The 21,651-nt window shown below is 33.2% G+C and overlaps 2 protein-coding genes across 3 annotated transcripts in view; both read left to right on the forward strand.

Moving 5' to 3' along the window:
• Positions 1–1,088: 1,088 nt before the first annotated feature.
• Positions 1,089–21,651, forward strand: part of LOC126971339 (mucin-5AC-like) — a 28,265-nt gene continuing 7,702 nt past the window's right edge. For both annotated transcript variants that reach the window (XM_050817588.1, XM_050817589.1), the window contains exons 1-5: positions 1,089–1,168; positions 4,695–4,882; positions 11,490–11,723; positions 18,815–19,171; positions 19,980–20,324. In XM_050817588.1, the coding sequence (XP_050673545.1) occupies positions 1,162–1,168; positions 4,695–4,882; positions 11,490–11,723; positions 18,815–19,171; positions 19,980–20,324 (1,131 nt within the window). In that variant the 5' untranslated portion in view covers positions 1,089–1,161. The remainder of the gene's footprint in view (positions 1,169–4,694; positions 4,883–11,489; positions 11,724–18,814; positions 19,172–19,979; positions 20,325–21,651) is intronic.
• Positions 11,956–14,681, forward strand: LOC126971460 (uncharacterized). Its single transcript, XM_050817785.1, has one exon. The coding sequence runs from the start codon at positions 12,123–12,125 to the stop codon at positions 12,834–12,836; it is 714 nt and encodes a 237-aa protein (XP_050673742.1). The 5' UTR covers positions 11,956–12,122; the 3' UTR covers positions 12,837–14,681.

Consider the following 21,651-nt stretch of genomic DNA (forward strand, 5'->3'; position numbering starts at 1 on the left):
TTTTCTAAAAACGTATTTAAAAAAAAATATTGCAAATATACTTCAAATAAATTATATTAACAAAACACAGCATAGGTAGTTAAACCATTTCAGTTCATAAAAATCTTACGTTTTTTAACGTTACGGACGTTTTTTGCCAATACAATTCATTTGAATAATTAAAAAAATTGGACCGATGACAAAATAATTTTTTCATTAAAATCAGACAATAAATTAATATATTCTACATACACATAATTATTTAGATACATAATTATATTTATTTTGATCCTATTTATATTCCCAAAAAAAGAAAGTAATTATTCATATATACATAGAGAATTTTATAATCAAAAGCGATGTTAAGTTCATTGAGATTATCTTTTCTTATTTTAAGCTTTTATATTTTCAAAAATGATTTTATTATTTTTAAAGCGTGTTTTTGTTTCTTCAGCTTCAATTTAGATCTAGACAACTAGTGAATAAAACAACAAAAAAAATACATTTTCCATGATCTAAAGATATTCTGCCTTCACATGTTACACCATACACTCCGGTATCGTCCTTGTCATTTAGATGTGTGGCGTTCCTTTACAGTGCGGTTTTCAAGGAACTTTCTTCCACATATAACCAAACTATAGAATGAGCTCCTTTCCTTTCTAGAATGGTAAGACATGGGTACCTTCAAAAAAGTGCGTAAACTTTCCTAAAAGGCTGACAACGCTTCTCTGTGTTACAGGAGAATGTGGCTGATAACATCAGTTAATGATCTGTACGCTCTTTTGTCCTCTGTTTTTTTACTTGGGATAATAATCTTGCATTATTTCTTTACACCTTTGAGATAAACTCTACCCGATACAAAAAAATATTAATTATGATTGATTTGTTATTGAAGGCCCGTTCTCTTGATTCTGACACTGAAACGTTTATGTTAGATAATATATTAAATTAAAATATAGACATTGATTAAAAACATCTACAAGGACTTCATAAAAGTGCAAAATTAATTACTAATTAGAATTATTGATAAGAATTATCATGCTAAATGTCTTATCGTTGATAATTGATATAACGCATAATATATATAATTGATGTTTTCGGTACCTTGTCACTGTTTGTGTGGAACATTGTGCTTCATAAGTGTATAAAGTTGTGTCATTCTTTTGCGTCATAAGTGACGCTATGTTAGGTACGTATTTTTCTTTTTAATTCTAATACGAAACGGAACTGTGCCAAAAAGCCTTTATAAAAACCCCTACTAATAGTCTAATAACCCCTAATAATATAAAATACAATATGATAGATACTACTAAAAGCAAAAACTAAGTGTAAAGGACTTTGGACAACAAAAAATCTTTGTCCCAAGTTACAACTGAAGAAGATTTAATAATTATAATAATTAATAGTCGTGTGACAGTGTTCATAAAAGAAGACAATTTAATTTGGGAAGGTTTAATTTAAATTATCTGACAATCAAATACCGCAAAATAAATTCGATCACTTATTCTAACACAAACTTAGCCTTCTTATAAGTAATCGTTAAATAGATGAAATAAATATTCTAGAATCAATTTTGTATTAAGATGACGCATGGTTACTGGATGCCATCCTAGTTTATCAATTGTAACATTTAAAATGTTGTAAGTAATTAACGCAGTTAATTTGTGTTTTGGGGAATATTATATTCTATATAAACTAGTAAATTGAAGTAATTTTTTAATAGATAATAACAAATAGCTGATGAATGTTTCAAGAAAACAAACAGAATATGTAACCAAATGAGTCCTTTTTATCAAGCAGGCTTCCTACATCAACTGATTTATTTATCTGTTTTCTTCGATAATTCGATTCTACATCATCCATATCAAAGATCGTACAGATGAGCCATTTGTTGGTTCCCTTGAATATCATAGTTAGAAAACTTCTTATTAACACTAATCTCACTAACCATATTCACAGTCAGGTCAGTAGAGCTTTCATGTGTAATGACGTCATGACATAAACCATGTGGGGGAGGAATATCTTGTCCACTGCTAAGAATTTGGGCTAAAAGTTGACAACGTTAACATCCATATATTAAGTATTTTTTCAAAATATTAGCTTGTTTGTACTCTCTATTAATTGAGCATAGGGTTGAGTACGATGATGTTTGTAAAGATCATTCGATATTTTCGAGTCTATGAAAAATCAATAGCTTAAATATTGTTCCTGTTTATTCAAAAGTCTCATTGTTATTTTCGTTCATTTTTCGGTGATATATTCAATATCTAATAAAGGCATAAAAGGCATTTATTTTCCCAAAATTCCCAAGATTCCTTTACATTTCTTTTTGATGTCATTTATAATATACTTGACACTACTAATACTACTAATTTACACATAGTTTGAGAAAAATGTATGAAACATGTCGTATACATTTGACTTCTTTAAATTTGTTAAACTATTATCAGTTGGACTTATTTTACCTAAAAAGTGTTTTGAATCAACTACATATAGCAAATTGTGAGATAAGCATATTATAATTCAAGAATTTATAAAAAAAAATGAATCATGTCGTCTTTGCAGTGCAATAATTATTTCTGTCGATATCTATAGCTTTGCTTATCAGTATTTCTTATACTTCCCAAATTTTTTTAATTGAATAAGTACGATTAATTATCCGAACAATAAAAAGATTTAATCTTATAAAATATGTTTCAATTAATCAGTTTTATCTTTGCACGCAATTTAATTACCAAGTACTGATTTGTTATTGATTTCCCTATGTGAAAATTCTGATAATTTTTGGAATATAAAATAATATACAGCCCATGTCTTGCAAAAAAAATGCCGTTAGTTATTTAGTAATTGCAATTCTCTCTCATTTACTCATTATTACTAACATACCACGATGTTTGGAATACATATTTTCTAGATAAAATATTTTAATGGTTATTCATTTATTTTATTGAGTTTTTCCTTAATATTACAATGGAAGAAAGCACTTAAATCCTTTTTTGTTTTTTTTTTTTAATATTCTGCATCTCTTCCTTAGCAACGTCGTATTCGATTAGGGCTTCCAATCCCGCGGCTTGTATTCAATCTCGGCATTTGCGGGACCACGAATTTACAATCCCGGGGGATCTCGGTATTTGCGGGATCCCGCATATTGAAAATATGCACATTGTAAAAGAATGAATTTATCTTATTTATGTATTTATTTGTTTGTTTTTTTCACAGAAAAAAAAAAACAATAACAAATTCTGAATAAAAAGCATATCAAAACAAAACAAATCGTTTTCAAAAAATACACAAAGCAAAATATAAAATCAAGCAAAAAAAAAAAACACATTTTAAACTGATATATTATTACTTAATTATTAAGTTTGTCAGCTTTTAATCTTTACTGAAACTAATTTTAGACGCAATATAGCCTGCACCAGAAAATGCCCTTTCTGCTTCCATACTTGTGGGGTTTAAGGGTTTGTACGTGAATGAAAGATTCATTGGATGTATTAATAAACTTCACGAAAATACGAAACAGTTCATAACTTGAGTTATTAAGAATAATATTTGACGCAGATTATCCTATTTTGCATCGCATGCACGTTTTTTTCTGTCTTCCCGCTTCTCGCGGGATTGGAAAATGGCGCGGGATCCCGCAATGCCGAGATCTCGGTATTGCGGGATTGGAAGCCCTACATTCGATGCAAAACACTGAGAGAAGCAGTGGACCCGCTCTTATTTAAGGGTATCTTACACCGCCATATCAATGCAGTCTATGCATCTTCAGGATTCGAAAAACAAATATTTTGAGATCTCTCTTTGTTTTTTGCGCGTCCAGCTTCTAGGACCCTGCTATGAAATTTTTCTAAGACAACTGGCAAATAATTATTGTTATTATCCATTAATTCTTCAGTATTTTTTTTTGCCTTCTAGCCCTACTGTTGCGGCAATCTGCAACGGGTCGATACCCCTCCACTCAAAGAATGATGCGATAATCTTTTTCCTTCACTTCAACTTTTTTAACTGTTTCTGGCAAATCCTAAGAACCAAAATCTTTGGGTTGTCTTTTAGTTTCGGGTCCATTATATGTGTTTTAAATATTTGTATTTTAGGCTGGTATTTATTGACTGTATGTATTTTTTTCAGTATTTTGTAGACTTGTTTTATACATAAAATATATTTGCGGTGAAAGGCATATACAGTTGAAGTTATGTGCAGATCATTAACATCATATAAAAGAGGTCGTTGTTTTTATCATTTAAATTACATAGAATTGTAAATATATAATAGCCACGAGAATGTTATCTACGATATAGAAAAATATCTATCCAATATGCGTAATGTTCCAAAGATCAAAGAAAATAATCAAATTTAAGTTTGCCGATGGTAAATAGATATTAAGATTATAGTTGAGTATATCACTAAAGATACTATCACACTATTAGTAATTATAAGAACTTTTGCGAAATATATTATTAAATCTACAGATAGTACATAATAATCTAGATATCTACAATACAGATTAATAATCTAGGTACATAGATGATATTATAGTTTCGAAAAAAAATATACCGATTATAATTTTATAGTTCATTACCGAATGGTAAGAAAAATCTTGCAGTACGTCTGTTTAGATATTTTTGTAAGTTATTTAAAAAAATATTAGTTAAGAAATTTTTGTAACAATTTTATTCACTTTAAGATATTAAATGTTAATTTATATTTTCCAGTAAAACTTCTGATATTCGGGCTAATAGGTGTAGCCTATGCTCGGCCCAACTTCGAATGCCCTTCATCAGGCCGCTTCCTGGTGCCGCATGAGACTGACTGCGACAAATTCTACTTCTGCAATGATGGAATAAGAAGCAATGACGTGAGAAGCTGCGGCGGTTCTCTTCGCTTCTCTTACGAAAAACAAGTAAGTACAAAAATAAGGTGAATTTGTAATTGTAGCAAAATTTTCAAACGATACAATCATTTGATTCAATCGATTTATTGATACGAGTGGCCGTTGAGTTTCTGGTATGTTCTTCTCATGAGCTCTACTTTTTCCCAACAAATGGTACATTCAGTAATTTAATAAAAACATTTATAATGACTAACTAAGTAACTAGTAATTGAATAAAGAACGCTTTTCTTATTATTCTCTGTTTAGTTCTTATTAAATTGAAAATTATTAAATATCAAATAATCAAATACGATAGTAGGTACTCAAATATTTGAATCACTTTTATACTATTTCACTATAAATTTAAAATGAGATATACCCGGCAGATTGTAAGTACCTTCAATAAAATGTAACATCAAGGTACCCACTCAATCTATGCAAATAAATGATTTGATTTGAGTGAGAGATAAGTGCATGTTTTTCATGCAGATCAGAATTTAAGGTATCATAACTTAAAGGACGACAGAAATATATGAATATATTTAATGCCGCTGAATTCTTATAATATTACAATTTCTATAAAAACTCAGGATGTAACAAGTTAGATTATAACAAGATGAGTCGAGAGGAGAAAGACGTTTTATCTAATGGTACGTGATATACCTGCCCATTATAATGCAATGCGGCTCAGAATCCTTGGAAAAGTCCAAAATAGACTATAGAATTTATTTTCTCAAAATTTATTCGTTTAGAATCTTTCATGTCATAAGATGTTAATTCTCACTAGCCCAGTAATTTCACCGCCGCTGTAGCATCCTTTTCCAATTGAAGTCATGTTCTAAGAAGCCTCATATTAGGAGCCTGAAAATCGGAACAAGATTCTGACAGCCAAATCATGCCTCATTGAAGCAAATACTAACAAGTTTTGAATACTAGCTGACCCGAAAGACGTTGTTCTTTCATGGCAAAAGTTACAATAGCGATAGTTAGCATGGCAGCGGTTGCTTAGCGTGCTTAATTGTAAGTGGGTTGAGGGTCAGACATTGAAAACTTAATTTTAGTGAGGATTTTCATAAGATCATTCGCTGACCTAGTAAACGGAATATTCCTACCAAATTTCAAGTCCCTTAACCTCATAGTTCTAGAGATATCGTGATGAATTAGCTGACCCGGCAGACGTTGTTCAGTTCATAATAAATAAAACTGGTGGAACATCGTAAAATCTGTTCTTACCTGACCTCTACTGGTGATATGAATGTTCCATTATATTATATATTTATTATTAAGGTTCCAGAGATATTGTGATGAGTCAATATACTAATAACAATAATGAAGCTATAATTGATTTCATGCAAAAATAACAATTATTTAATCTTAGTCTAAGTTACTATCTCTATCTCTGGTTTTGTATGGACCCCTTTTAGGTAAAAGCCTCCTCCAAAGAACTCCATTTAGTGGTTTTTGGAGTCTTTATCCAACTTTGCCCCGCCACCGCCACTACAGGATGAGTCAATAGACAGGTGGAAATCTCTAATAATATAGATATAATAATTGTGAAGGTTGATAAAATATATTGAGTGAATGACATTACTGCAAAATACGATTAAAATAATCATTATAAAAATATCAATAAAATTTATGATATCAGTGAACCAATAAAAAATACAGAAGTACTTTTAACACGCCACTACTATTTATGACACTGTATTTGTTACTGTAGGTGATAAGAAATGAAACGGGATTCGCCGAGCACTGCGATCTCATATAACAATTAATGATAACTTTTTAACATTCCGCTAAGAAAATTGTTTTTTTTTTTTTGAAAATTCGGAGAGTTATTGGTATGACCCGGTTTTTCGAAAATCGAGTTTTCATCAGATCTCGAGGTTTTAAGGTTCTAGGAAGCTTCCCTGACTATTCCCGCGATGGTGTCCGTACGTCTGAATGTATGTTTGTGTGTGTGTGTGTGTGTGTATATGGATGTATGTAAACCTCTTATAACTTTTGAACAGCTTGATCGATTTCATCACGGTTGGTGCATTCGAAAGGACTTGACTAAACTTTTCATTCAAATTCACATTTGCATACAATTCGGACCGATTTCTTGCGTGTGTGTTTAGGTATGGAATTAGCAAAAAGTTGCAGGGATGGCCTTTAGGGTCAACCATTTTACAAATTTTTTATACATTATTAGGATCAACAACGTTGAAGTACAGCATTTCTCTTCCACATTCCCTTATTTGGTGATCAAGTTCTAGGTTACTGAATTGTAATCAAGCTCAACCGTTATCAAGGACAATCTCCTCAATCAACGTTTTATCGTTGCTTCAGTTCACGGAAACGATCGATTATAACAATATCATGGTCGCTTATCAAGATTATAACGTACCGCTAATAAAAAATAAAACTGTTTACACATTTTCTTTGTTCCAACTAAGTGTGGAATACTTTCTGTTTTCTGCAGTCTTCAAGCCTGCCAAGCATGATCTCCGTCAAATTATTCACGTTATCAATATGTCTACTCCTAAACATATTCCAAAAAGATGAATTTCAACCCCTTGCTTCATTATTTTACTTTACTTTACTTACTTTATTTTAGTTTCAATTGGTCCCATTTCTACTCTGTATTTTTGGACTTTTATCCGAGTTAAACACTGTAAAAACCAACCTGGGAGTTCAAGCACCTCCAAGTTGAACAATACTAATTCAGAGGTTGATATATATGTTACTGTAGTTAGTCAGGCTTCGTTCGTTTTTAAGCACTTAGCAGGTACTCAATCTGCATTAGTCAAATAGTAGTTTTCTTTTTTTTTTTTCAAATAAGTAAAAGGTTAAATTTGTAATTTGTACTTACATTTTTATTTCTCTTTTTTTTTCGGCATAGTATGTATTAGTTTTATTTTTAATTCCGTTTGTTTCAAAATCACTTAGGGAGTATTTTTTTTAATTTTCATGCTGACCTTAATTGTCATTTTAGAACAACGAATTGTAACTTAAGATGTAGAAAATTGTATTGTATATGACGTGGTACACTTCAATAAATAAATAAACACGTAGACATCAGGTTCTTCGAGTGTAGAATATGACACTCAATCTCCTTGGGATTAAGAATGCCAGAAAAGGCTTGATGACTATCACTCTTATAGCACAGTAGTGTAATTTACTTCGAATCCAAATAATGATTTTGGAATCACTGAAATAGTCGTCTCCTTAGGCCATATAAGTAGATCGTCATTGTTTTGTCTTTACAATCATGAAAAGTAAAAAAACGCCATGACACATTTAAAGCAACTTGCACGTTGAGCCCTAGTTAAAGGAAATCCTACTACTCGTTTTAACATTTTGCTAATCTTCAAGTAATTTCTTGCGAATTGTTTGCTTATTGTTTGTAACTGACGAGTGATTTTAATAGGCTTTTTATCAGATGAAGCTCTGTTCTAAAGTGGTTTTTTTCATAATCAGATCATCTTGCAAAATTTTCGGTTCCTGTGAGAATTCTGTATATATTATGTGCACGAAAAGGCAACTGTGAATCTGCAAAACTTTGTGTATACCTTTTTCAGACCATTCCAGATCTATCTGGAAGATTGTTGTAGTATTTCTGTATATATTTCTACTCGAGGCAAAATATTCGTGAGTTAGACAAAAATCCATGTTATAGGAGAGACAAAATTTTGCTATATGTCTTATGAGTAGTAGAGAGATACTCAAAAAATTTAGCTTATGCTTGAAATCCAGCAGAAAAGTAACAACATTTCTGATCTTCCATGGTCCTAAGCAGTTTATGGCATATAATTATTTTTGTCCTGGTTTTGTTTTTACAAGCAGTACTAAGACAGAATAATAATAGAATTGGTTTATAGTATTTAATATCTAATATATAAAATTCTCGTGTCGCGGTGTTTGTAGTTAATCTCCTTCCAAACGGCTTGACCTATTCTCATGAAATTTTGAGTGCATATTGGGCAGGTCTGAGAATCGGATAACATCTATTTTTCATCCCCCTAAATGTTAAGGGTGGTCCACACCAATTTTTTTTTTTTTTTTACTTTTTTTTTAATTTGTTTGATTATGATTAAAATTAATTAATGATGTCAGCATTAAAAAATACATACAATTTCAATTTTCACCCATCTACAATCAACAGTTACGTTTGTATCGCGATTTTAATCTCGGCAATACAACGTTTGCTGGGTCAGCTAGTATTATATAAAAATGGATGATCCTTCCCAAAACCTCTAAATAAAACATACTATGAAAATTTGTAAATCAAATCATGTAAATTACGAGTGTAGCTGATTCCATTGTGACTAATATAATTAGTAATGTATATCATTAATCATTAAGATTGATAATATGTCATTTACCATCTTTAATATTAAAAATTCCACCTTATCATTTTCGGTTCCACTCATGATCAGCTGCTGTCAACATGTTCGCGTTGTTGTAGCATGCGTGACATTTTCTTGCCGTCTCTTTCACCTTTGCTTATACTTACTTATGCCCAGATACTTTGCAGTGCTCAGGATGTGAAACACAGTCTTGATAATACCATACTACAAAACCATTTGTGTCCAAACAATTTTAGCAAACAAATATATTATGTTTTTTAATAACGAGTTCCTGTATCAAGTTGAAGTACGAAACTTCTTCATATCCTTGATCAGTACTTTAAATGTCCGGATATTGGTGGCTAAATAATATTGAAACTTATATTTTTCCTCAGTATTCTTACTTCATCTTGATACCACTATTTTTCTCACAGAACAGATTAAAGAGATCTCTTTAAAATGTTGTTTGGTTCTTCTAGTTTTCTAGCAGAACTTACCGTGTTCATATGATTTATCTTATCTGTAATGAGCCTGATTAGAAAAATCGTTATGAGGATATCCTTTAAAACCATCCTTATCATTACTATTTTTATAAATACTGTAAGTATTTATGTTGACTGTACTCACAATATTGAAAAACAAACAAACATGATAAATCGAATAAAATATTGTACTATTTATGATCATAAATATAATAACATGCATAAATCATATTTCATGGAATTATTGCAGAGGCAATTCTACCCTTATCACTTCCGCTGAAGCCGTGATGTTTCAATAATATAAAAATCTAGAAAATATCGATACAACCCCGACTTTATCTCTGTTTATGGTAATGAAATACAAAATAATCTAGAAGTAGCGTTAATCATTCGATTAAAATAAAAAAAAAACTTGTGCCTTATCTTAATATAATGATTGGAAATAATTGTGGGAGTGATTCGACTTTTTCAATTTTATGACGAATAATGTTAAATTATACATGCATATTATATACTACAGACAAAATTGGACAGATTGGAGCTAACTGTGAAAATTTGTTCTTAATATAAAAATAAAATTTCTAAACAGAATTCGTTTTACATTTTTTCATTTGTTTTATGAGACTGCATAGAAATTTCCTTCTTACGTTTGACTACATTTACGGCATCTACCGTAGGATATATTGTAAATTTTATCTTTTTAAATATCCTAACATTAATTATTATTGTTGTCAGGAAAGCTTGAACGTTCTAATTATTTTTAGCTACAGATCAGAATATTTTGAAAAACAATGCACTAATTTTAAAAACGGATACTGTTTGTCAAAATTTCAATTTATAGTCTATAACCTTTATTCATTACACGCTTTACAAAATTTGTGTATGTTTTTATTAGACTTAGTTCTGTAACATTTTTTCTTTAATTTTCACCAAATATTCAATTAAGTAAGTTTAATTTTAACGTATTCTTTAATAATTTATTTGTAATGAGTAGGATTACCATCAGCACCAGGTCTTGCTCAATTTACCACTTTTTCTATTAAATAAAAAATATTGTGCTCTTACGAAATTATTGTGTGAGTAGTGCTTTTTCAGATTTTTGTTTGTTTTTGTCAAAATACTGACAGATGATTTATATATATCCAGATTGAAAGAAATGAAAAGAATCTTTAGTTGCGGTATACTTATGAATTGATTGATTTTCTATTTTGTGGGCACGGTTATAATGTGATAAGTCTGTTCTCGACTGTTTTGTTCTTTATTCTAGATCGATATTTATTTCAAATAAGGTCATGTCTCTCTGTTTTGATTTCTTATACTTTTGTTGTACATTTGCTAGATTATATAGATCAGTGTTTAAAAGGGCCTTACCATATAGGCCGCAAGTCATCGAAGAAATTGAAATCTGTTTCAATGGTCTGCCATTGTTTCCAACTTTTAGTTCCGACTAGTGAACGTCTGCCAAGAAAGAAACACTGCTTTTTTAAGTTTTTTACTCAAGATTATTGTTATAATATAATTAATCAAACATGAGAAAGGGCTTACCGAATGTTACCTCTTAAGTGTGACTTAAATGTTTACCAATTAGTGTCAAGCCTAGTATTAGAAACATTTAGTTTATTATCTCGATTATCAAAAAAAAATGTCTAGTCTCTTCAAATCTTCTTTTGCAAAAACTGCACAAACTGTAGTATTGAAATTCCGCGATAGAAGTCTTTCTTACAAGTTTTATAGCGCCTATTATAACGCTAGGATATGTAGATTGTAGATATATATGCCTATATCATATTTTGTGTTAATCATAAACGTTTTAATGTTATACAGGTGTGCGAATTTCCTGAAAACGTAAAGTGTGTCAACAGCAACACTCAAGTTGTATTCACCAACGTCGTCCGGACCAGTAATGGTGAACTCTTGGAGAACGGCTGTCCTGCTGACTTCGAAGTTCATCTCCTCCTGCCCCATGAGACCGACTGCGACAAGTTTTACCATTGCGACTTCGGAGAGAGAGTTTTGACACTCTGCGCGCCCGGAACACACTTTAGCAATTTACTGCAGGCAAGTATAATATTCTTCAAATCCATCCAATCCAATCAATTCTTTCAAATACACAATTTCGGATTTTTTTATTGTTGAATTAACAGTATACATCAAAAATAAAATTTACTCAAAACAATTACCTATACAATGACTGCCCATTACACATTATATTTCGTATTATTTTCGAGGGTAGGTGTGAAAAAAGTTAACACTGTTTTTAAAGAGCTCCGTATTTTCAATCATCTTAAAATTAAAAAAAAAAGTAATTTTATACTATTATTTTAGTAGATTTAGTGTTAAGTGTGATAAATGTGATAAATAGTACCCACCAGACAGTACTTATTCTCCTAGTGAAAGTCAATTAAGTTCACTTCTTTAATATCCCTTTGTTCCGATCACTACGTATCACCAGTCATCATGGATGCATTAAAAGACTCGCTCAACGCCATGGCTGAAATGTTCGAACAGAAGATGAGCGAGTTCCAGCAGGGCCTAGATAATGGACCCATTACAAACACTTCCCTGGCTGCAGAGTTTAACAGCTTCAGGACCTTTGTGCTCTCTGCCATGAATACTTTGCAGAGACAGGTGGAGTTCCTTGGTATAGAGGTTGATCGTCTGGAGATGCGTAGAAGGCGCAAAATGCTACTAGTGCACGGAGTCAGCGAAGATAAGTCGGAAGATGTTACTTCACGTGTTTGTAAAGTAGTAGGGGAACATCTTGGTGTGACTGGATTCTCTGTTGCTTCCATCAAGTCATCCCATCGCTTAGGACGTCCTTCCGAAAAGAAACCTCGTCCTATAGTGGTAAAGTTTGCGGATGTAGCATTGCGGGATAAGGTTTGGTTCTCCAAAACTGGATTTAAGGGCAGCGGTTTAACTGTGTCAGAGTTTTTAACAAAGAGTCGTCATAACTTATTTATGGAGGCAAGGCAGAGATTCGGCATAAACAAGTGCTGGACAAGGGATGGATGCATACATATTATAGGCCCAGATGGTTCACATCACCGAGCTGAGTGGAAAGCTGACCTACACAGCATACCACAGACATCTAAACAGACATCTAAGCCTCTGACTCAGGGTACTGCCAGTCTCACCTCCAGGTCCAAAAGAACGGTCAAAAATAAGTAATAGGTATCATTAATCTGTAAGTATTTTAAGGTAATGTAACCTTTAAATAACTTGTACAATTCATAGGTTTAGTTAACTGTAAGCTTTTTGTAACTTCTAATTACCCATGTCACTACCACAAAGCCTAAGCTATCCTAGTATGAATCTTTATGTTATGTATATGAATTAAACCTTTTTTTATTTAGTATTTATAACTTATTACAAAATTTCATAACCATCCTGTGTTGATAATTAAGATAATATATAAAGAATGCATATACCTAACTTGTAATGCACCACATTGTAACATTTGTGTTATAGTTTAATAGTTTGGTAACAAGCCTGCAGTATTCATTTACATCCTGTTCTGTTTTTTAATACCAAAAATAAAATGGAACATCATATAACTATTAAATGCTATTTATTAAACATTTTAAATAAACAATTTTCCATAAAATTTGATAATTTGATATTACTAAATGCAGCTTATATTTCAAACATTTTCAATTGTTACATAGTATAAATGTCATACTACATAATTATCAGATTTATATTGCCTATGCTATTTCTTTCCTGTGTATAATATATTTAATAAACTGTAGTTTTAGTGTAATAAATCAAATTCCGTTGTTGATACTAGGAAATGAAAACTGTAGTTGTTACATAATAGGTACCTATTAAATTACCATTGTTATTTGTGTAGACTGTAGTGTCTTGTGTGACTGGCAGATGTACGTGACAACTGTCATCTAATGACAGCTGTGACATTTGACATACCAGCCGCAGACTAAATAACTGCTTTGGATACAAGGCTTTTGGTCATCACTGCGCTGGCATTTATAGATTATTAGAATTAGATTATAGAATTACATGATTAGTAAGCTAAGTTATTGAAGCTGTAAGATAGCGCCGCTTATTATTTTATTATTTATTTTTTCTCACCCTTAATATGGGTCAAGGTATTAAAAATATTATGTTTTAATTACTGCATCATGTTTTCACCGTAAATAAAATTTGTACAGCATAAAAATGGAGTACTCAGATGGAGGCGCGCAATCTTTATTTCTTTTTTATAATAATTTACGTGAAAATTACAAGTCTATCTCAAAACAGCTTCATAGATATAGTTTATATTATTTTTATTCTTTTAATTTGTATATGTACTTCATTTTTATTATTGTAATTTTTTGTCTTTAGTCACTTAGTTTTTAGTCCTCTAAGTTACCTATTTAAAACCTACCTATGTTTTTTGAGGGTTTTGAGATAAATAGTTTATTTTTGCTAAAAGGAAAAAAGGGTTACTTTTTCATTTTTGATTGTTTTTACTTTATCTTTTATTTTTTTTTTATTTTTTATTATTGTTTGTTTTAAGAAGTGAATTAATCTCTCCTTGCAACTGGCGGGTGGGTTCGTTAATCATTTAATTTAATTTAATTTAATTATTTTTGTATATTATTTTTTAGTTTAGGAAACTCGTTGCAGGTATACTTTTGGATATTATTTTATATAGGATTATTTTTTGTGTAATAGTATAAGTAGTAATAAACAGTAGATAATTTTTAAATATTATCAAGATTCAAAATGTCACATAACTCTAGCCTTGATGATTTTCAGTCTATAGTCTCTTCTGGTTCTAGTGGTGAAGAAAGTTTTCAAAGTGTATCTTATATTCCTATTGACGTTGCTCTCAGTAATCACTTCCCAGACACACAGAAAAACTTTAATATAGTTCACCTAAATGCACAAAGCATTCCTGCACATTATCTTGACCTTCAGGCGTCGTTTGATTCTAGCAATGTTCATGCCGTACTTATTTCTGAGTCGTGGCTTAAGCCCAGCCTCCCTTCTTCCTCTTACTACCTTCCAGGCTACCACCTCCTTCGCAACGGCCGTGTGGGTAGAGTTGGTGGCGGCGTTGCAATCTATCTTCGATCTCACCTTCCGTTTTCAATCATAAGTTCTTCTAGTGATTCCATGTCACAGAATGAAGTTGAGTATCTTCTTGTTGAAGTTATCCTTTCACATACAAAAATCCTTCTTGGAGTATTCTACAGTCCTTCACTTAATGTCGATTATTTCTCTTCCTTTGATCATATCCTCGAGAAATTTGTACCACTATATGATCACTTGATTTTGATGGGTGATTTTAATACCTGTCTTCTTAAAGATGACCATCGTTCAAAAAAGCTTTTGTCCGTTACTGATTCCTACAATCTCCATATCCTTCCTCTTACAGCCACCCACTTCTTTCCTCACTCCACTCCGTCTCTTCTTGACCTCATCATAGTCTCTAAGCCCGAGTATGTAAACTCGCATGGGCAATGCTCTGCGGATGCTTTTTCCTTCCACGATCTCATTTTTCTCTCCTATAAAGTACGCCCCCCTAAACGTAAACCCCAAATACTGATGCAGCGGAATTTTTCTGGGATGGATATGCAACGTCTTTCTATAGACGCACAAACTATTGATTGGGATGTCATTTTTAATTCTAATAGTATCAACGATAAAGTTGATATTTTTAATTCTTTGCTAATACAGCTGTATGATAAGCATGCGCCAGTTAAACCCGTGAAGATAAAGCATTTACCTGCTCCTTGGCTTACTGATGATATTAAAAAACTGCAAATTTCTAAAAATCGAGCTAAATCTATTTATAAGCATAATAACTCTGATCTTAACCGGGAAAAGTATATAAGATTAAGGAATCGTTGCAATACAATGTGCAGAGACGCGCAGCGACGCCATATCTACTCGTCTGTTGAGAACGGTGAAACCAGTAAAGTTTGGAAATTCCTAAGAACGCTAGGAGTTGGGAAGCAACAACATACAGTTTCCAATAATCTAAATATTGAACAACTTAATCAACATTTCTCTCAAAATTCATCTTTTCTTGACAATAACACTAAAGCTCAAACGCTTAAATCCCTATCCTTAATCCCAACCCCTGACTTTCCACCGTTCAACTTCTCTCCCTTCACTGATTCTGACGTTAAAAAAACCATTTTGTCTGTTACATCTAAGGCCGTTGGTAGTGATTGCATTAGTCGTAATATGATCCTTCCTATCATAGATATCCTAGTTCCTACAATCTTCCATATTCTTAATTTTTCTATAACGTCTGGCCAATTTCCTGTAGCCTGGAAAGACGCTAATGTTATTCCAATACCTAAAATTTCTAAACCACATAATCTTTCTGACTATCGCCCCATATCTATACTACCTTTTCTTTCCAAGGTTCTTGAACGCTTAGTCCATCAACAATTCTCTATATTTATTAATAAGCACAGTGTTCTTAACCCTCTCCAATCTGGTTTTCGTCCAGGACATAGTACGACTACTGCACTTATAAAAATTACCGATGATATCCGATCTGGCATGGATAAGCAACAGCTCACAATACTTACACTACTCGACTTCAGTAATGCCTTCTGCACTGTTGACTTTGATATTTTGCTGAGCATGTTGAGTTCTATTAACGTATCTCCAACAGTGATAGGGTGGTTTCGAAGCTATTTACGTGGGCGTCGGCAAAGGACTAAGATTGATGATAACACTTCAACCTGGTCTAACCTTTCCGCTGGAGTTCCACAAGGCGGTGTACTATCTCCTCTTCTTTTTGCAATTTTTATTAACTCTATAACTAAAAATTTAACTTCCTGGTATCATATGTATGCAGACGATCTCCAGATATACTCACAATCTTCTCTCGAGGGTCTGCCTTTAGCTATTAAAAACACTAACAAAGACTTAACTACAATCGTGGAATGGAGTACTGCCCATGGACTAAAAGTGAATCCGTCGAAAACTCAATGTATTATTGTTGGTAGCTCACAACTAACCCATAAAATTGAGTGGGGTAATCTACCTCCCATTTCTGTAGGAGGAACTCTTATTCCTTTTAGCTGCTCTGTTAAGAGCTTGGGCGTATTCATTGATCGGAATTTGTCTTGGCACCATCAATTAAAAGAAGTTAGTAGGAAGCTCTATGCTGCCTCTCACTCATTAAAAAAATTCCAAAATTTTCTTCCTATTCCCACGAAAACTTTACTCGCTCAATCCCTTCTCCTGTCCATTCTTGACTACGCTGACATTTCATATGTCGACTTAACCGAACTCCAGTTGGATAAGCTTGAACGATTGCAGAACATGTGTATTCGTTTTATATTTGGACTACGTAAGTATGACCACGTGTCTGAATTTCGCAAAAAGCTCAAATGGCTCCCTATCCGCTTGCGTAGAAATTTCCATATACTTATACATCTCTATCGTGTCCTATTTGATCCTAAAACTCCTATATATCTCAAGGAAAAATTTTCAGCATTAAGTTCTCACCAACTATATCTTCGGTCTGTTCATAATCTCTTGCTTTGTACACCTGTTCATAAAACTTCCTTTTTCAACAATTCATTTGCTGTGCAAGCTGTTAACCTATGGAATTCTCTTCCCTCTGAAATCAGAAAGGCTCAAACTCTCCAATCTTTCAAAACAACGCTCCATAATTATTATTTATTACTGTGACAATTTCAATACTAGTTCTTTTCTTGGAATTATTTACTGTATGTTTAAATTATATGCATATCGATAACACCACCTTCTGTTATCTTTTCAACTATAACTGATTCATTATAGGTTGCCTGGTAGAAATCGCTCTTAAGCGATAAGGCCGCCTATTGCTTTTTGTAGTCTCGATTTTTGTTATGTTTCATAATTTTGTGGTATGCAATAAAGATATATTTCATTTCATTTCATTATATTTAAGGTGGATCCGTGATTTTGGAAGGAGTTTTCATATGGGCGGCTTTTTTGTTGAAATATTTTTATTATAGCTGCTAGGGCACGACAGACCACCAAATTTTGAACATACGTAAAGTAAGTAATTGGGACATTATATTATTATAATAAGAACAAATGAGTGTGGGAGTAAATAATCATCACTACACCATGTTGACTTGCAAATCCGGACGAATATCATGAAAAATTGAAGGAGCGGCTGCTATAATTACAAAGAAACATCGCAAATGGATCGCATTGGTTTTAAAATTTGATAGATACTTTAAACCACATTTTTACATACCAACCAAAGTTCCATCTATATCCTCATCCATACATATCCTACATCTTCGAAGAAAAAAATATATACTTTGTGACTTCTAATAAGAATATATTTATTCAACTCACAACAAAGCTTAAAACTATATTTACCATATTCAACATAATTCCTAGTAGTAAAAACTATCACTACGAGAGTGAGTGTACCAAGAATATTGGCAGAATTTCCGTGTTCGAATGCTAGGCTAGTTCGTTGACCGAAAAAGTTGCCACAACTTCCGGTAGCCCTTCCTAGTAGCCCTATTTAGACGAGTAGATAGTAATTTGTACATTACAAGTGTCTTACACTTAATGGCACAAAGATGCTAATACTCATTGGGCCACTCACTTCGTATTTCTGATACTTACGGTCTTCGGCAGTCAAAGCAGCAGCCACAGCACCAACTAAAGTAGCCAGGGCATGAAAAGGAGCCAGAGTGTGGATGCAAGTCACGTCCCCTTTCCAAGTCCTCAAGACATTAGGGACATGCCGTTAATCCGCAAAGGGACAAACCATTTGGCTCTAAAATAGCTTGTATACTATGAGCGGCAAATACGGGTGATTTCATTGATGCTGGTTCAGGTCAACGATTGAATTGATTAGCCTGCCGATTTTGGGCAAGATAACTCCTGACCTGGTAGTCCTTCAGCACGCTACATCAGCATTGCTGTGGTTCATATAATTGTAATCCTAGCTGGAGTGATACCCATAAGGACAATATCAGATTAATAATATTGCGATTGTTCGATAGATTACGAGTTTTTTTTTTAATTCTTTCGTAGGCAACTGAAGTTACATACGTTTTCAGAATATTTTTTCTGAGTACTGTAAAACTAATATATTTGTGCCAATTGTTGTCAATAAATCCATTAGTCTTTCAAACGTCTTGAACTATATTTATTTGTTACAGGTGTGTGTTTTACCTGCTCAATCTGAGTGTGTGCCTGGAGGTGGAGAGTCTACTGTAGCTCCTACTACTGCAGCCCCAGTATCCACTACAACTGTTGCCAGTACCGCCGCCCCTACAACCACTACAACTGCTGCAAGTACTGCAGCATCTACAACCACCACGACTGCTGCAAGTACCACATCATCCACAACCACTACCACAACAAGCGGAACTCTACCAAATGGATGTCCGGAAGACTTCAACGTTCAATGGTTCCTGCCTCACGAATGTCAGTGCCAATTGTTCTACGAATGCATAAATGGTGACAAGTTTAGAAGAACCTGTGAAGATGGATACCACTTTAATGCCGTTACACAGGTTTGTTTTATTGTTCAAAGAATTTTTTACAGAATTATGCAATACTGTTGTTACAAAAGATCTTGATATTAATATAAAACAAGTTAAAACGGGAGATCTTTACTATAAACTAACTTTAACTAGAGTGATCTTAGTCGAATTTATTGAATTAGGCATTATTTTGCCGAACTCTATATTTATCTAATTGTTATGAGATATATGCAGAATGCACCTAAAGCATAGCCGCACAGCTTAGAGATATGGGAGTTATACGCGTCTTCCACCGAAGTGAATCGGCCCAAGCTGAACAACCGACCAAACAACCGGGTTAATCTGCAACGTTAAACTCTGCTTCAACCAATTGGACACGAGGCATCCTCAGGAGATGTTGACCCATCGAACCTTAGAACGAGAGTTAATGATCTTAATCATCTGTCATTGTCGCAATTTATTACTAACTTTAGCTAGTTCCTATTTCGTAATTAAAATTTAGCACAGAATTATTATGTTAGAAATTTCGATCATTTTCGCATTAATAGAGATATTTTTGTCGAGTCTTAAATTGCAATGTGGAATGGGATGAGAAATAAAATAACATTGTTCATAGTCCATAGAAGCTTCGTATCTGCCGTACGGTAGAATATCATACTACCAACAAATATTTTACGTATAAACGTTAATATACTTCATATTATGCAGTGTGTCTCTAGCTAGACAATTGATAGTACGTTTATTTTTGCAATGATCTTATTACTTTCGATATTTATTATCATTCTTATTCTTGGCCAAAAGCCTTGTAATATGCCAGCATAACTATTCATTTATATAGAAATGCGAAGATCCAGCCACAGCAGGCTGTGAGGCCGATCCTGAGTGTGATGGAAGCTCCTCTTCTACTACCAGTACCGAAGCTCCTACAACCACTACAACTGCAGCTAGCACCGCAGCTCCAACTACCACAACCACGGCTGCAAGTACTGCAGCTCCAACTACAACCACGACCGCAACTTCTACCACATCCAGCGGAACTCTGCCAAATGGATGTCCGGAAGACTTCGACGTAAAATGGTTCCTGCCTCACGAATGTCAGTGCCAATTGTACTACGAATGCATAAATGGTGACAAGTTTAGAAGAAGCTGCGAAGATGGATACCACTTCAATGAAGTAACACAGGTCTGTTTTATTAATTTACTAGCTGACTCGACAGACGTTGTTCTGTTCATAATAAAAAAACAAACTCTTGCGGATGGAATTTTGGAAAATCCTTGTGTGTGTTCAAATGTTCTTAGCTGACCTCTACTCGGTTAAAACAATATTCCTACCAAATTTCAAGTCTTTAGCTCTAGTGGTTCCAGAGATATCGTGATGAGTGACTATATACGTGGAAATCACTTATATATATAGATTGAACTTTGGAAATGGATTGTCTTGATTCATACCACAAACTTTCAAGGGTTGGCCTTTAGATTTGAATGGTCAGGGCGAATGCGAGACGGATCGGAAATTAAATATTTGCGGGCTAACTCGACATGCAAAATGTTCATTAAGTAGTTGCTGCAGATCTGAAGAATTGCTATTATCATTGCTGCATTGATCTCTTGACATCGATCAAGTTATTTGTCCATGTTGCCCATGAAGTATAATTGTAAGAATTTAAGCTGTGCATCTTCGGGAGGTTGCAGTGTTCCAATACGATGGTGAATCTGTCCTTATATGTCCTCGGGTTTTGCTTTTGATATTGTAGATATCTACAAAAGCAAAACCCGTATTACTGATGACAATTCCATAGTTTACTATAATAGTTTTGCACCAATCATCGTATATCAAAATAAGTTCTTTATATTAAACAAAATTGAATATTAGTTCCCAGAATTTCTTGAATTGCATGTATAACAGTGGAAGACAAACGAGTGTTCGGGTTCTCTGATTAATTTTATTTGATCAGCGTCTCCCATATTCTCTTGGAACACAATATGAATCCCAAGAGCATTCCCGAATTGGAAGCACTGCCCCGAAACCTGTGCAAACATGGCTAAAATTACTTTGAGAACCGCACTGTCGAAAAACGCCCACACATCCAGTTGATGAGTAGATGGAATTCAGCTGCAGTAATTAGGTTAAATATCTCTTCAGATCATCCCCCGTTATTAAATCAGTTAAAGAAACACAATAACAAGACGATTCTAGGCAACGCCATGTGATCCAGCCATTGACAGACGTGTTTTTCTGTATTATCTAACTTAAAAGAATCTATAGACGATAGAAAACATTACTTCCACATTAAAACAATATAAAAGATTCTACTCGTATTTACACCAAATAAACTTTTTTTAATATCTTGCATCATGTTTGTAACAGCATTTTCGTTTATGTATGTGTAAGTGTAGGTTCGTAGTGTAGGTGTAACTTATACTACAACAAAAAAACGTGAAATAATTGAAAATTACACATTATGTAATCGAACGATAGTAAAGCCGAGACATCTGTTTGATAAGTCTGT

The sequence above is a fragment of the Leptidea sinapis genome, chromosome 23, assembly GCF_905404315.1.
Source record: "Leptidea sinapis chromosome 23, ilLepSina1.1, whole genome shotgun sequence".
Lineage (NCBI taxonomy): Eukaryota > Metazoa > Arthropoda > Insecta > Lepidoptera > Pieridae > Leptidea > Leptidea sinapis.